Raw genomic sequence first — 15,912 nt, 5'->3', positions numbered from 1 at the left:
GCGACGGTGCTTGCAGGTTGTAGCCCTCACTTTACCCAACTGGTTCTGCAAGGATGTTTTGTAATGTATAAGATGTGGCTACTCAACTGTCCTTCACTGATCACATGTTGTGCCATGGAAGAGATTGCTCCTAGAAGGCATATTCCCTGACTCAACTTGCTCAATAAACACAGGGTCCTAAACTACACTTTCTGGAGAACAGAAGGTAAACATTTCAATAAAGACTCAGTCAGACGTCTGCTCTTATCAAATGAGAGATTTATTGTACATAAAATAAATTAATTACAGTTTGAGCCAAAGCGTAAATGGCTTCTTAAAGTGCATCTGTGTAGGGGATTTGGCAGGTAGCCCCTGCATCTGGCCACTCTGCAGGACAGCAGCTCAGTCACCCATAGTCACAAGTCAGCCAGGCCCAGGGAGCAACCCAACGTCATCGCTATGAGTCATGTACAGAAACCACACCACCATCAATTAACACTTTTTTTTCTGTACCTGATGCCACAGTTTAAAGAAAAAAACAACAAACAACTGTACAGTGTCACAGGGGGGCAGAACAGGGTTGAGTTTTCACAGCTACTCAATACATAACGCCCATCCTGTGTCAGGAGACCAGCACCTTCCTGCAGACCACAGCTCACAGGTGCCTGTACGTACACTGAATATTTTGGTCTAAAATTTGACCTTTATGGGGTGGGGAGGGTCCCTCCTTGTTCTTAAAGAAACCTGGGTATCCTTCAAGTCAGAAAAGCATCCTAGAAAAGACAGCATGTTGGAGACACCAAGAAAAGCAAACCTTACTCTTGGGAGAAAATGAATGGAGGAGGAAGAGGAGGAAGAAGAGGAGGAGGAGGAGGAAGAGACCTGTGAATGCTTATCCTGTGCTCTCATTCCCACCCTAACTCACATCAATGCATTTGGTGGGACTGACCCATCATTTATAAAGCAGAGAAGTCACATATCCATCCATCTGTCCTCAGGCTCCAAACACTTCCTTTTTGTGCAGAATTCCACGGGCCCCTAAGGCCTCTCTGCTGCAGCCTTTTTTCTGGAACCATGAACTGCCATCAGCCTGCAATGGTCTCGCCCAAGAAGAACCTTAGGCCCTCTGCCCAGAAGACCAAACCCCTTCAGGAGTCCTGCCTCAGACAGATGTGACAGTCCTCACTTTGGCAGACAGAGCCTGCTTAAACCTCCTCTTCAGGTCCTGCATGTTGGGCGACTTGGGCCTGGGAATGAGGGAGGTCCTGCGCTTCTCGGGAGTGCTGCTAGGCTGCTGTTTGTGGCTCACTTCTTTGCAGAGGACGTGGAAAGCGTTGTAGACGTCGTTGTAATTTTCACTGACGGACACTTCATAGAAGGAGCAGCCGAGCATGCCGGCCAGTTGCAGTCCAAGCTGAGGGTCAACCTGTTTGATGTGTAAGAGGTCAGCTTTGTTGGCCACAACCACCACAGGCAGCCGCGTGCCCGGGTGGAGGAGCTGCACGTGCTGGTGGAGCTGGCCAATGAGTTCATAGCTCTTGCGGTCAGTGATGGAAAAAACAAGAACGACGGCGTCTGCCCAGCGGATGCAGCGGTTCAGCTGCTCGGTGCAGCTCAAGCCGTTCTCATGTACCTGAAGGGAAAGGTGAGAGCAAGGTGAACATGGAGCTCACGCGGAGCAGAGCGGAGCGTCAGATCCTGAATTGAAAAGAACCCTTCAGAGAGAGAGGGTGGGGTTCCGGGCCATAAACAAGTTCTAGCCCCACACACTTCAGCTTTCTTAACAGTATGTTGATCCAGCTGCTCCGGAGGGAATAAATAACAGGGCAGCTCACCGCACTCAAGTTGGAAAATGGACCTGCAGAGACCTCCACGCACAGACACTTTGTAGTTGCACAAAATGGGAAATTAACTGGCTAGACAGTAAGTCTGGGGAAGTAAAGATAGGAGCTGGAAGTATTTAAACCTGGATGCCTGCCCAGTTCAGGATGGGAAGGGAGGGAAAAAAAAAAAAAAGACTAGCAGAACTCTTTTGTCTACAGAGAAACTTTCCACAACATAAAAGCGATTCCGGGTGTTGGAGACTGGACCCGCATATTTGGCTTCTTGTGTCTAAGACACGTACAATAACAACCAGAGGAAGGAAACAGTACCAACCCCAAGTATTGGTTTGGATTCCTCCCCCTCTACTCTCCCACCCCCACCCCTGCTCTGGTGACACCCCTCCCCTTTGCAGGAGGGGCTCCACCCCTTCCCCAAGTCTCCCAAATAAACCAGGCCAAGGCTGACCAGCAGCCAGATTCAATTGAACAAGTAAAAGTCCAGCCCTCACCCCCCCACATCTTGTCTTCCCTCAACTGAAGAATGAGCGGACGCTTCCACAGCCACTAGTGTCCCCCTTGGCCCAGTCAGCACCACAGTTTCTCACCTGGATGCCTGGAGTGTCCTGAACTTGGATGGCCAGGGTTTCTCCTTCGATCTGGACTTGTCTCGTGTAGAGATTACCTATGAAGACAAAGAAAAGAGATTATGTCCCTCCATCAAGTGCAGCCTGGTGAAACACCACAGTCTGCTTTGTTGTTGTTGTTGGTTTGTTTTTTTAATGTAATACAGCCTGCACCAATAAGCACACACAGACAAAGATGTAGCTCCCTTCTATTTAATGGACCTGTTTCGTATCTTGTTTAAAGACCAACCACAATGTTAAGCCCGTCCTGCTAGTATATTTATCAAAAGTAGGTCAAAGTTGGTCGTTTTTTTTACAAACTTGCTGGCCTAATTTTAAACCGAGTTTCCATATTTAGACTATTTCCCGGGAGTAAATTTTCTGGCTCAGTATGTGCAAGACTTTTGTTTTTATTTTCGTGTATTATCATTCTCTGAACAGTCACACTTTGCCCACCAGATAGAAAAGCTCCACAGGCAAATATGGTTAGTAGATGCACAGTTAAGGCTTTCCTAGGATGGAAATGAGACATGATAGTGACAGGCTGCCAGGCCTTATCTTGGGACGGCTTGCATGGGTCATTTCAATGAGTCCCCAGCAGGTACTTCACACAGCCTACTTATTTAAGCAATTGCTAACAGGGCATAGTCAGAAAGCACTGAAGCCTCCCGGGACGGTGGGTATATTTAGTCATTGATAATGAAATATTTGTTTTCGCAGTATTTAGGAGCTCTCCTGGCTAGAATCAGAGCAGCTAGCTATTTTTCTTTGTTAACGAAAGAACTTTAGGTTTACAACTGCGCTCCTTTGGCCTTTGCTTCGAAAGGTCACCCCTGAAAGGCAGCCAGCAGAGGGAGAGGGTGGGGGCGGAACTGGCTGGTGGAGTTTGGTTTGGTTTTTTTTGTTTTTTTATGACTTTTGCAGACATGTTTTAAAGGAAAGGGCCCTGGAGTGCAAAGGGTGCTTCCAACTGGGGTCCCTGTAGTTGACACATACCACGGGGAATACTTTCAGGCACTGGATAGAATAATGAATGGACCTGGAATGCGGCCAGATGGCAGCTGGAGGGGAGGGGCCGTGCAGAACTGCAAGGGGCAGAATCCTGATGCTCACACTGTCACTCTGAAGGAGTGTCCTTGAAGGCACTGAGAAATGAGGGCAGCCATCCCAACAGCCTTTTTCCCCAACGCATTTCCTCACCTGCATTCCGTTCATAGTCTCCGATGAATCGTTTTGTGAGGAACCGGACCACCAACGCTGTTAATTCAGAAAAGAGGACAGACTAAGTTAGATGGCTCTCCACCCCGCCCCCCAGCTGGAAAACAACTCTTCTAAAGGAAGTCACAGCCGGCCACCGAGGGAAATTCCTATCCTTGACCCCTTGCGTCTGCCAGACACAAGCCAGGTGAATTACGGCTCTGCCAGTGGGGAGGGTCTTGTGGCCCAGCTGGGCTCCAAAGGTTGGGGAGAGCTAGGCCACACCTACGCCTTCCAACAAACAGGAGGACCGCTTCCTAACCTTACGGAACTCCAGGACCGGTTACCGTCACTAACTCCCTGCTCTGCCCCAGCGCTGCCAGAGGCTCAAAGCCCCAAAGTTCTACTCTGGCCCGAAAGTCGGCGGGCCACTCTGAGCTCAGAGACCCTCTTAGGTGGAAGTAGGGGCAAGAAAGGGAGGAGGATCCCGCTGCAACGCCCACCTCTCCCCGCTCCAGTCCGGGCGGGGGGTCTCCTACGTCCCGCCCCTCCACCCAGCGGGTTCCAGGCTTGTACTCACCGGTCTTGCCCACGCCGCTGGCCCCCACCACAGCGATCTTGACGAGCCGGCGCCCGGCGGCCCCCAGGCAACAGTCGGCAGCGGTGCTGCCCGGGGCGGGGTACTCGGCGATGGTGCACATGTTCTGGATGAGGCGCATCGCCGCTGCGGCCGGGCTGCACCGCGCGGAGAGGGAAGTGAGGACAGGAGACGGACGGACGGCTCGCTCTGCAACCGAGAGGGTGACCCGGTCGGACGCCCCGCGACCGCGAAGACGAGAAAGCGCTCGGGAGGGCGAAGAGACGAACGGTTCCGCAGCTCCGGCTCGCGGCTGGGATAGCAGCCGCCCGCGCGCAGGTTTTCTCTGGCCCAGGCCACGCCTCCACCCCCAGCGGCCAATCCCCGAGCGCTCTGCTCGAGGCCCCGCCCTCGGCTTGCGCAACGTAGCTGCGCCCCCGAAAGGAGCCACGAGCGAGTGCGGGGCCCCGTGAGGCCCGCCCGCGGTAAATAGGGCAGCCAGCGCGAGGGTGGCAACGTGCGGGACCCAGCCACCTCCCGCTGCGCTAGCACGCGGCCCTAGTGGTGGCTACGGGATCTCAGATCTGCGTGGGGGGATCTGTCCGTATCTGCTGGGTCTCACGTCCACGTGAGGAAGAGACCTGTCATGTCTGCAGAGTCTCAGATCCGCGATGAGTTTAGGGACACCCATCTGCTGGACCTTCATAAGGCAGTCGCTAGGCATTCTCTGTCGGGTCCCGGGTCCCCTGGCCTCCCTGACAGTTGCCCACTCTGACCCTAAGGAACCCGGTGAGGAACCCCACAGGCCCAGGCTCACTACCCTGAGGCCCTGTTCTGTGCTCTGCTCGTGCACTGGAGATATGATTGCACTGAGCTGGCTACAACCAAAGTATTATCCTGGATTATACATTTCCCCCATCATTGTATTCATAAACAAAGACACCCGTACCTCCCCTAACTGTGGCGTCTGTCTTTGGGGCAAAATATCCATTTTGCTGTAGTTCTTGCCGACAGTGCAAGCTCATAAAAGCACGCACACCATGGAAAGCTGCATCCCTAAGGGGCAAAGCCAAGCCAAACGTCACTAGGACAAGCTTCCTTTCTCACCCAGTCACTCCTCCTCCCACAGCTGTGAAACAGAGAGAAAACAATTAGGGCAGCTCTGGGTGGGACTCACTGGGGAGCAGACTCCACATTTAGTCTGGTCATAAGGCAGGGATTAGTTAAAAGTGGCTTGACACCAAGGAAAATGAGGGGCTCAGCACTCATAAAATGCCTAGCACCCCAGTGTGCTCATCAGAGCAAACTATAGTCAAATCCCAGCTTCAGCAACCTTCCTCCTTATCACCACTGCCGCCCCTTTACAACCCTTGGGCCCTTTTATCTTGGTGACTGAGATAGCCAAGCCTGTGGCTTTTTGTACGTCCCTTATTAAAAGGTAGAAATGTAAGAGCTCATTTCAGTATCAACACAGTTGCTCGTTTAATCACCTTCCACTCCTGAGTTCATTTACTAGGTGTTTGAATAGGATTTACCACCGTACTCTGGTCAGACTGTGATGAACTCTCTATTAACAGCCTGAAGGGGGAATGGATTCTAAGGGAACAAAAAAGATAATGCCGAATTGCCTCGCTAAGTCTTCTAGGATGAAGAACCTAATCAATAGGGCACGCAGGCTGAACAATAACCAGTCCAAGGCTGCCTTCGAGGGAGAACGCTGGAGTGAAGTCCGCTGTCTGAGGCCAGGAGAAAAGGCATGCCCAGTGTGTATCATGTCTTTCTGTGTGGTTTAAATCAAACTTTAGTTTTGCCAGTCTATAAGATCAAGCTTAGGAAAGCTACAATTACAGGTACCAGGCACCTTTCAGTCGCTGGCCCCCCACTACACTTCTATAGCGTTTACACGGGAAATAATTACGTAGTCTACAGTATTTGTTCGGCTGCTTTTCACGCCCCCACAGACATGATAAAACCTTCTCAAAGGGAATTTTGCTTTGAATCATTTTAGCTTCTGTTGTTGCATTTTCGTTTACCACAAGACTAACCAAACCTGTGATTTTTCTGTCTGCATCATGAAGGCTGAATTTAGTATTCTTACTTTAAGTCAAAATGAACTGGCTGCACTTTAAACAGAGGTGAGGGAAATGAAGAAAAGAAAGGGGCGTTAGTAAAAAAAAAATCTACCCAGGAGCCCCCACCTGCATCTGGTTAACCTCAGATCATAACACTTAGTTATTACTTCTTGGAAATCCAAATTAGTAGGGGAATAAAGGAGGGAGGACCAGGGAGGAGACATGGTATCTATTTTATTCCAAACTGTAGGAAAGGAATTTCACTTTTTACATCTAATTTTAGCAAGGAAGTGATCATACCCACGATCCCTTCACTCCAAAGCCTAAAGCAGGAGGACCCTACGATATTAACTATGAGGCGCCATATCCACTGCTGCTCCATAAACCACCCCAAACCAGTTCTCAGTCCTCATCCAGACACAACTGCACAGACCTTTCTCGAAGTCTCTCAAGGTGACACAGTCGGATGACAGTCGAGCCTGGTATCATATGGACATTCAGGAGGGGCATCCAAGATGGCTTCTTCATTTCAGACATTTCCGCTAGAAAGGTGGGAAGAGCTGGGCATAGCTCAGGCTGTCTCATAACACAATGCCTTCTCACAAGTGAACACTCTTAAGACAGCCAATAGACCCCAGTCTCTTAAAGCTTGAACATGCAACCTGGCAAAGATTGCTCTATTATATGTGCTAATGGTCCAGCACACAGACCTCACCCAGACCAGAGTGGGATGAAGAGGAGCGTTGGTCCCGCCTTTGGATGGAAACTGTGCCAAAGAGCCTGTGGCCATCTTTCTTAAAAACTGAAAGAACACTGCCAAGACAGGGTAAGCAAGTCCTCAGTAGTTCCTGCTTCACAAACAGACTGGGCCAGAAGGCTGAAGATGATGCTCCGACATTATAGAGTTTGGGTGGCTCTTCAGGCAGCAAACTGTCTCTCTTATTTTTTATATTTTTGGAGGCTGCCATCATGCACTTCCTGTTGATTCAGGTAATTAAGTTTACTCCTTCTCAAGTCTCTGGTGGGGTTGAAGACCAGATAGTTTAGTTTCACAATTAAGCTTTGTTGTTTAGGAGTTAAGAAGATGCTTTCTTAGGTTTAGAGAGATGTTTTAGGCTGATAGATATGAGATATATTCAAGATCAATTTTAGGTTCAGAATTTTAGACTCACCAAGATAAAATAAATATTTTCTTCAAGGTTCCGAAATACATTTAGACTAGATATTGTGTATGTAAGTCTTACCTATTGGTTTTTATAATTGTTTCATAATTGTTCTGCTGTATATTATATAAAGATGACATTTTTCTGTAGATAGAAAAGGGGAATTGTTAGGAGTTGGTCTAATATATTGTGATGCTAATTACTGTCCCCCAATGTCTGATTGCGGCCCAAATGGGCACTCTCGTACCCCAAAATGATTTTTGTACTCTTGTTGCCCCCTTTGACCAATAAAAAGCTGATACCTGGACAGGGCCCGGAAGGAGGTGGGTGTGGCAAAGGTTTGAGGGCTGGGGGAGTGAAGGATCTTGGGAAGGAGAAGGGTTGAGACCACAGAGGAAGAGGAGAAGGGAGGAGGCTGCCACCATGGGTGAGGTGGAGTAAGAAGCCCACGGCCGGCATGGATGGAGGATTTGGCCCAGATGAAGAACATTAGCAAGTATTTGGGATTATGGATGGGAGGTAGCTCCATAGAAATTATTAGAAGCAGATGGCATGGGATTGGGACAGGGAAATATGGGTAGTTTAGGGGATTAATATCTGCCCTGCCCCAGGTAAACCAAGGCTATTTTAAAGTAAAAGAGAGAAGAAAGCCTCACATACACCCTCACAAAGATCACACAGCCCGTAATGGACTGAACCACAAACCTGTGGGTGATCAGTGATATTTAAAACCAACCAAATGAGGGCTGGAGGGATAGCTCAGTTGGCAAAGTGTTCTGTAAGCAAGCGAGAAGACCTGGGTTCAATACCCAGCACCCATGTTAAAAAAAAGAAAGAAAGAAAGAAAGGAAGGAAGGAAGGAAAGAAGAAAGAAAGCCAAACCCCGGCATCATGACACGCATCTTCAACCCAGGCCCTCGAAAGATGAAGTCAGGAGGAGCTCCATCACAGGCCTTGCTGGCCAAATGGTCTAACAGAATCAGTTTTATGTCCAGTGAGAAATTGTGTCTGAAAAAATGAGATGGAAAATGATTGAGGAAGGCAACCAGCATAGCCTTCTGACCTCCACGGGGCACTCAAACACGTGTGCATGCACCCAACCACATGTACCAGCACATGAATACATGCATACACAAATAACCTGAAAATGCTGCCGAGTGATGTTCCCTCTCTCTCTCTCTCTCTCTCTCTCTCTCTCTCTCTCTCCTCTCTGTCTCTGTCTCTCTCTGTCTCTGTCTCTCTGCTCTCTGTCTCTGTCTCTGTCTCTCCCCCCCTCATATCTCTTTTTCCTAAATAAAGATAAGAGAATGAGAGATTGAAATATGAGGGATGGGGCGGGGGGGGGGGAGTAAAGACAGAAATATTTTGCTACGTTTTGATTTGATTTTGTCTCCCCATCTGGAGTTTCTATCAGTGGCTTTGATCTTTAAAGTCAATCTTTGATCTGGAGCTTCCAGAGGTAATTCGTTGTCTGGAAGTCCTTAGGATCCAGAATGTAAATTTAATAAATATTCATTTAACATCTGGGCTGTGAGTCTGGCAGGCACTGTGCTGGAGCGTGGGCTTACTTTGGTGAGTGCGATTACATTTAGCGTGGGAAATGGGGATGTGGCTAAGCAATTTCAATACAATGTGAAGAGAATGACTTGGTGAAAAGAGACTCAGGTTTCTCTTTAGTGAGACTAAAGATATAGACTCAGAATAGGACATTATCACAGACTAGCAGGGCTGTCACAGGTATGTGTTATCGACCAGCCTGCATGCATGCATGCATGCGTGTGTATGTATGTGGAAGGATGTGGCAAGGGGATGAGGAGCTGGTTTGGAAGCAGCATTTGTCCCTAGTCAGAGGAAGTCAGTCAATATCTATGGGCTGTGAAATGAAAGAAAAAGGACATAAGACAAAGGACTCGCACCCAGTGAGGAGAACTAGTGAACGGACACACACTAACGGAATAAGAGAAGCTGTTGTGGTCCCCTTCTTCCATGGGAACAGGTCCACGGCAGCCACATGAGTGATGCTTTGCCCATATCACCAAGGGTGGCTTCCAAATTGTTGTGTGTCAAAGCACCCTTTGCCAAAAGTTGAATTTTAATTTAATTATTTACTTCAAGGCTTATTTCAACTCCATCACCTATGTGGATGCAGCAAATAGACACATATTTGACTAGTGTAATCTAAGTGCGATTTAACAGATTTTAGGAGAGAGAGAGAGAGAGAGAACATCCTGTTTTCACTGTTACGGGGTGGAGAGGGCTGCAGTCAAGCACTTGGAGATGAGCCTACAATCTCTCTCTCTCTCTCTCTCTCTCTCTCTCTCTCTCTCTCTCTCTCTCTCTCTCTCTTCCCCCCCCTCCTTCCCTCCCCCTCCTCCCATCCCGTCCCTCCCTCCTTCCCTCTCTCTTTCCCACTCTCCCTCTTTTATTCTAAACCTAAAGCTATTTTTAAAAAGAAAATCTAGGGAAGATACGGAGGTGAGCATAGTCAGAGTGCAAGTCATATGTGAACAAAAATAACTTTATAAACTCCATCACTGTGTATAATGGAGTATAGTCAATAATATATTATATATAATATATAATGGATATATATACATACATATGTATCAATCACAAAGGAATCTAGAAATTCCATTTTCTCTTATTGGGGTGAAAAAGATGCTATTGGGTATCAGTCCAACTCCTGACCCTGGTTTGGATTCCCTATCCTTTACTTAACACTCCACCTAAGAGATTTTCCAGTCAAATCCCCAGCTCTAGCTCCTCCCGGCATCCATAGCAGCGTGCCCACACCGACTGGGCACCTTCTTGCCTGTAGCCTCCTCCTAGAAAGGCAGACCTTGCCGTGCTCACCAGCTCTCGGGATGTCCGGCTACTTTTGCCTTTCATTTTCACATTGCTTGGGAAATACTGCGACCCAGGAATGGTGGCTCTCTGTGACATGGAATCCTGACAGAACTGCAAGTGTGGGGGTCTCCAGCACTAAAGCTGAGACAGCCTGACTTGCAATCAGAGTTTATTTATTCAAATATTTTAACTCAAGTGAACCATGGCTCTGAAACGGTGCCTGGATTAAGGAGGTCAGACAGTTTATTCTGTCACATTGGAGCTTTCTGAGAGGGGTTTGAGTAAGCAAATAGGGACAGAAGGGACACAATGAAGCAGGACTCGGGAGGGGGGAAGGGGGGATTTGACCCTGTGATTCCACCAAGTATGTGCAGGTGCACGCCGGCCTGTGCCGCCCACACTGGGAGTTGTGCTAGCCTAGCACATGGCGAGACATCAGTGGGAACTGTCCCCTTTAAGACCTCAACCTTCCTTTTGATTTAATCACGACAGCAGAATTCCCTAGAGTGAAAAAACAAATGAGGGACCAAGGCAAATGGGGAGGGGGGGCTCAGTTAAATAAAAGGAGACCTGCCCCTACAAGCATACACATGTGTGTGCATCTCATCCCAGAAAAGTGTAGCTTTGGGGGGGGGGCACTAAATTCTTAAATTCTGGGCAGTAAGACTGGCCTCAAGGAGGCCCATGATTCGGTTGGTTTCTATGGCAGCAGAGAGGCTCCATTTCCTCTTCCGTGTTCTGACTCCAGCCTCTGGGCGCACTGTCGGATTTTGTCTTTCACCTGGGAGATTTCCTCTTCCTCTTCAATCAACGCTCAGATGGACGGCAGGTAGAAGTCATTCTTTTTCACTTAGGCATCTGAGACTTGTCTTCCACCCGGCACGACTTCTGCCGCCGTTAGCACAAGTCATTTTTTTTTTCTTCTGGGAACAGAGAACATCCGTTTGACAGGCAGTCTGATGATAACAGTTGAGAAGAAGCTCAGGTTTTAAACGTTGCTGCTGGGACAGCGAGTTCCCACTGTGCTTTCATGGGGAGAGGGAGGAGGAGTTCCAAGGCTGTTGGGAGTGTTGAGTGCTGGGAACTGACCGGACTACACTAACTGCTCACAGAGAGTGCCAGTGGCCTTCACTGAGTGTGCCCAGCCACCCTTATCATTTATTTAGAAGATTATGAAACAAAAAGAAATGATTGTCAGCCTTGGGCCCGTGGGAACAAGAACTTCAAGATACTCTACAGGATTTTATGATCAGAACACACACATAGGCAGCAAGAGGCAGAAAGACCCGGACAATTGAGGTGATTGTTGAACATACTCTGTTGGCTTCGGATTCCTGAGTCGATTGGACATACCTGTGTGGACATACTCCTCCTGGCCCCGGGAGTGCAAACCACCTAAAGACATTTTAGGCATCCTTGTTGGCTTTGCACAGGAGCCAATGACCTCCCATCAAACTTTCAGCTCCTAAGCACAAACAGACAAAGCCAAAAAGAGATGGAAGCATTCTGTACGTGCTTGAAAGCCAAGGAAAGAGCAAGCATGGTGCAGGCCATTTCGCATGTCATGTGGAGAACGAGCAACTGAGCTGTGTTTGGGGTTCAAGCCACTGACCCTCAATGCATTATCACGTACCCATCCGTACCAACCCCTCATTCACGCCGCTGCCTCAGTCCATTCCACTGTGCCTCAGCGCTCACGAGCCATAGCATGACGTCACAGTATGAGCTGATATCCCGATTAACAGGGACCCAGGAGTTCCCTAGTTGGTGACAATGCAAATGGAGATGTGACAAACTTGAAATTCAGACGCCGCCACAAGGAAACACGTTCCTTCTACCTCGCGTCCATGGGCATTCAGGCTTTTCACCGGGACGTTTCTCATTACGAATGCATTTTTTTCCTGATTACAAAAGAAAGTGCAAAGCGGATGAGAAGAATGTGGCAGGATGGTTTTTTAGGAAATGTACGAATGACTCATGCACTCGGATTTAACAAGGGCACTGGCTTCTATATAAAGAAACAAGTTAACTGCATGAGAGATGCTGTGCACAGCTAAGCAGCTGGGAGAAAGAACTGTACATTCTGGGGAGTACGGGGCTTGGTCTGCTGGGCTAGCCCTGCCAGGAGCTTTGGGTGCAGCTCATTGTCAATTATTATTGATTCACTGGGAATTTAAGCTATCTCCCCTAGACCTTAAGTATTACAAGGTAGGAAAACTCCAGGACTGTCCAAGCTGATTCTTAACTGACCCTCAAAGCAAGCAACAACCAGATATTTGTTTCTAATGAAGGTGTAACCCCACTTGCCAACTGGAAGATGTATTTGTAACTTCATGGGACATGTTATGGCTGATTTGGGTATCGCAGACATGCCTGATATCTAAAGGAGACCATTGCATAAAAGAGACTGAAAAAAAAATATACAAGTTTAACATTCTTATATTTTCATGATGAGAGTGAAACAGGCAGCCATTTCTCAAGCCTTTTGTCAGCAGGTGAGAGAGAGTTATTTATACCTTGTCAAATTCTCTCCCTGGTACTCATGATCTGGGCTTAGATGAGGAAATAGAAGGAAAGCCTGTGCGAAAGCCTTTTTTGTATTCAGTGGCCAAAGTTGCAATGCAGCAAGAGTCAAGGCATTCCCCCTGTCCTCTGTCCCCAAGCAAAAGATAGGATGGTTGCTTTTGGATAGCTATTGCATTGGTCTGTCAAGCAGACCTTTTGTGACTCTAGGGCTGACTTCTTGCAGATACAACACATGCCAGCCTCAGAACACTAGGAAGAACCATGTTTGGATTGTTAGACAGTTCAGCAGAGGCCCTAGAAGTTTCTTAACAGCTATGCCAGCACAGGGAGCCTCTGCAGCTTCTCCCTCATGTAAAGAAGTAGCTTGAACCACAGCCCCCCTTTACGGCATAACTTACCTTTCTCTGTCTTTTGTCCACAGTTGGGATCCAGCCCCAGAGCTGCTTAGATTCATGGTCCAACCTTGTTACCCCTCTGGCCTTCAGCACCTGCAGTCCCAGGACACCTCATATACTCCCCCAATCCCTTAGACACTGAAGACTTACATGAAATGGCATAGTATTTTCATGTAACCTACATGTATCTTCTCATCTCTAGATTACTTAGAATCCCGAAAAGATGATCAATGCAGTGTGAGTAGTTGCTTAACTGTATTATTATTTAGGCAATAGTGATCAAAAAGAGGCCTGCATATCTTCAGTACAGGCATAGTTCCCCGAGTATTTTGAATTCTTAGTTACATGAACCAAGCTGATTCCACTCAGCTCTTCACCGTGTACCACACTCTATTTGGTCGCTCACCATCAGCTCTAGGCTCTAGAGTGTAAGCTCTATGAGTTCGGTGCTCTCCCCAAAGCCTCGGAGCCATATACTATCAAATAATGGGTATATTTATGAGTGGGTGGATGGATCGGTACATTTGAGTATACTGAGTGAAAGAGACATCAGACAGAGTCAGAGGAAGTTAGGCTCCCAGGAGTGGGTGGCAGGTAAGAGGGAGAAGAATGAGAAACAGGCAGAGGCTGGCTTTGACGGTGAGTCAGGCCCCCAGGCCGCTCCAGTCCCTTACGCAGCCCCGGCTCTCTCTGCTGTCACTCCGGAAGGAGGGAGAGGGTGGCCCCCGAGGCCTAGGATAGAGATTGTGAGAATCCTGACGGTAGCCAGCTTGGGCCTCAGGGAGGGAGATCTAGGTCATTGGCACAGAATGGGAGATAAAAAGAAGGGAATGGCAAGGCAGTGGAGAAAACAGGCAGGCAGGAAGCACCTGCTGAGGCTGCTGCAGCAAAAAACCAAAGGAGTAGAGGGAAGTAGACACGAGGAGCAGAGAGTGCATGGTTTTCCACCGGGGCAGGGGAGGGGGGGTTGGGGGGTTGCAGGGGGAGAAGCTCAGAAAGGAGAGCATTCCGGATGGCCAAGCGGTGAGTAGCTTATACAGAATTAAAATAGACAAGGAGTCAAGAATGCCCACCAGGAGGCTATCCAAAGAGCCACGGTAGTAACCAGTGCCTTCCCGCAGGCCAGGCACGGTGCACCCACAGGAGAAGAGCCTCTCCTGCAAAGGCAGGCTGGGACCAGGCTTTCCTGCTGGACTGCCAGCTCACAGGCCAGGGACCGCACTGGGCCTTTCCCATCTGTAGTCTCCATTCCTAACAGCTGCCTGGTACACACGAGACCCTCAGTAAACAGCGGCAGATGGCAAGTGCTTTTCACTTTATCACTCTCTGTCCTGTGCTTTCTCCTGGGTGTCTTGTCCTATGCCCGCCTCTCCCTGCAGCAGTATCCTGTCAGCTGACCAGAGGCCATATGCCAACGCTGCTCCACGGACCCCAGGCTTATTGACCTATGACACCTTCACATCAAAACCCATGGACAAGGGCAATGTTGATAAAATGTTCTCCCTGTTAATGGATAAGAGATCTAGGCCAGAAGAGTTAGGCAGTCTACCTAAGGTGACACAGCTAAGACACGGGCGAGGCAGCAACTTTTGACCGCAGACAGTTTGGCTCCAGTGACTTACAGCTCAGAACTTGTTGCCCGCCTCTCAATAGACTCCACTGTCTAGCTTCCCAGGGCAGAGTGTCCTTTAGCTTTAGCCTTATCGCTCCTTTTTATCTTTTCCTCAGCTCAGGGGCTGGAGAAGGTATGTATTTGGAATGGAATGTGTGATATGCAAGGATAAAAGGAGAGCAAGTTAGGAAAAAGGCAGGAGACTCTGTGTGTGTGTGTGTGTGTGTGTGTGTGTGCGCGCGCGCGCGTGTGTATCTGTGTGTGTGCGTATCTGTGTATGTGTTAGGGAGCAGCTGTTTTAAAAAAAAGACTTCTTTATATATTTCCTCCTTGAGTTATATGGACCCAAAATAGAGTGTTGAGCCATGTTATTTTTGCTGATCAAGGCTCATAGTATACATACTTTAACACAGGCTAGACCTGGGGAGATGGAGCAATCAATAGAGAATTTGCCTGCAAACAGGAAGGTCTGTCTAGAAAACCTGCAAATTCCAGGCCAGTGGGGGACCCTGCCTCAAACAAGATGGACAGTATTTCTGAGGAATGATACCAACACTGACCTTTCTCCTCCACACACATATGTAAACATACATACAAGCACACACAGATGCCAGGCATTGTGGCACATGCCTTTAATCCCAGCACTCTTGGAGGCAGAAGCAAGTGGATCACTGTGAGTTTAAGGCCATCCTGGTCTACAAAGTGAGTCCAGGGACATCCAAGGTTGCCCAGAGAGAGACCCTGTTTCAGAAAGTAAAGCAAAGCAAAAAAAAGAAAAAAACAAAAACAAACAAACAAACAAACACATACACACACACAGAGAGATACATAAAGTTTAGGGCAGGCTTCATAAAGATTATAATCTCTTTTATGCAATTTAGTTCCTCCTTTTGTGCTGAAAACCCAAGATCTGAAAAGGCAGCTGCTCGGAGCTGCAGGTTGCTGAGGACCACAATTCAATTTAATCCAACTCCTAGCCAGGCATTCAACAAGGTGCTTAAAAAAGGAAAGGCGACATCACTTTATTTCTTGTTTTGCTGTTTGTCACCTTCTGTCCTTCCATTACATAATGCCAGCCCCATTCAGGAGAGAACAATA

At 48.2% G+C, this 15,912-nt stretch overlaps 1 protein-coding gene across 1 annotated transcript; it reads right to left on the bottom strand.

Annotated features, from left to right (window-relative positions):
• Positions 1-241: 241 nt before the first annotated feature.
• RASL11B (RAS like family 11 member B) lies at positions 242-4,532 on the bottom strand. Its single transcript, XM_084758990.1, has 4 exons — positions 4,203-4,532; positions 3,626-3,682; positions 2,408-2,484; positions 242-1,612 (listed from the first exon to the last, which is right to left on the bottom strand). Exons 1-4 carry the CDS (start codon positions 4,339-4,341, stop codon positions 1,142-1,144), a joined length of 744 nt encoding a protein of 247 aa, XP_084615116.1. The 5' UTR covers positions 4,342-4,532; the 3' UTR covers positions 242-1,141.
• Positions 4,533-15,912: the final 11,380 nt, after the last annotated feature.

This window comes from Acomys minous, assembly GCF_964271855.1.
Source record: "Acomys minous genome assembly, chromosome: 15".
NCBI classification, from domain to species: Eukaryota; Metazoa; Chordata; class Mammalia; order Rodentia; family Muridae; genus Acomys; species Acomys minous.
The sequence above is the reverse complement of the archived record's forward strand: the minus strand, read 5'-3'. Positions and strand labels throughout refer to the sequence as shown.

Coding starts and splice junctions, on each gene's coding strand:
- RASL11B (XM_084758990.1), bottom strand. CDS start 4,341: ATGCGCCTCATCCAGAACATGTGCACCATCGCCGAGTACCCCGCCCCG. Junction 3,683..4,202: donor CAGCGGCGTGGGCAAGACCG/GTGAGTACAAGC, acceptor CTGAATTAACAG/CGTTGGTGGTCCGGTTCCTC. Junction 2,485..3,625: donor AGACTATGAACGGAATGCAG/GTGAGGAAATGC, acceptor TTGTCTTCATAG/GTAATCTCTACACGAGACAA.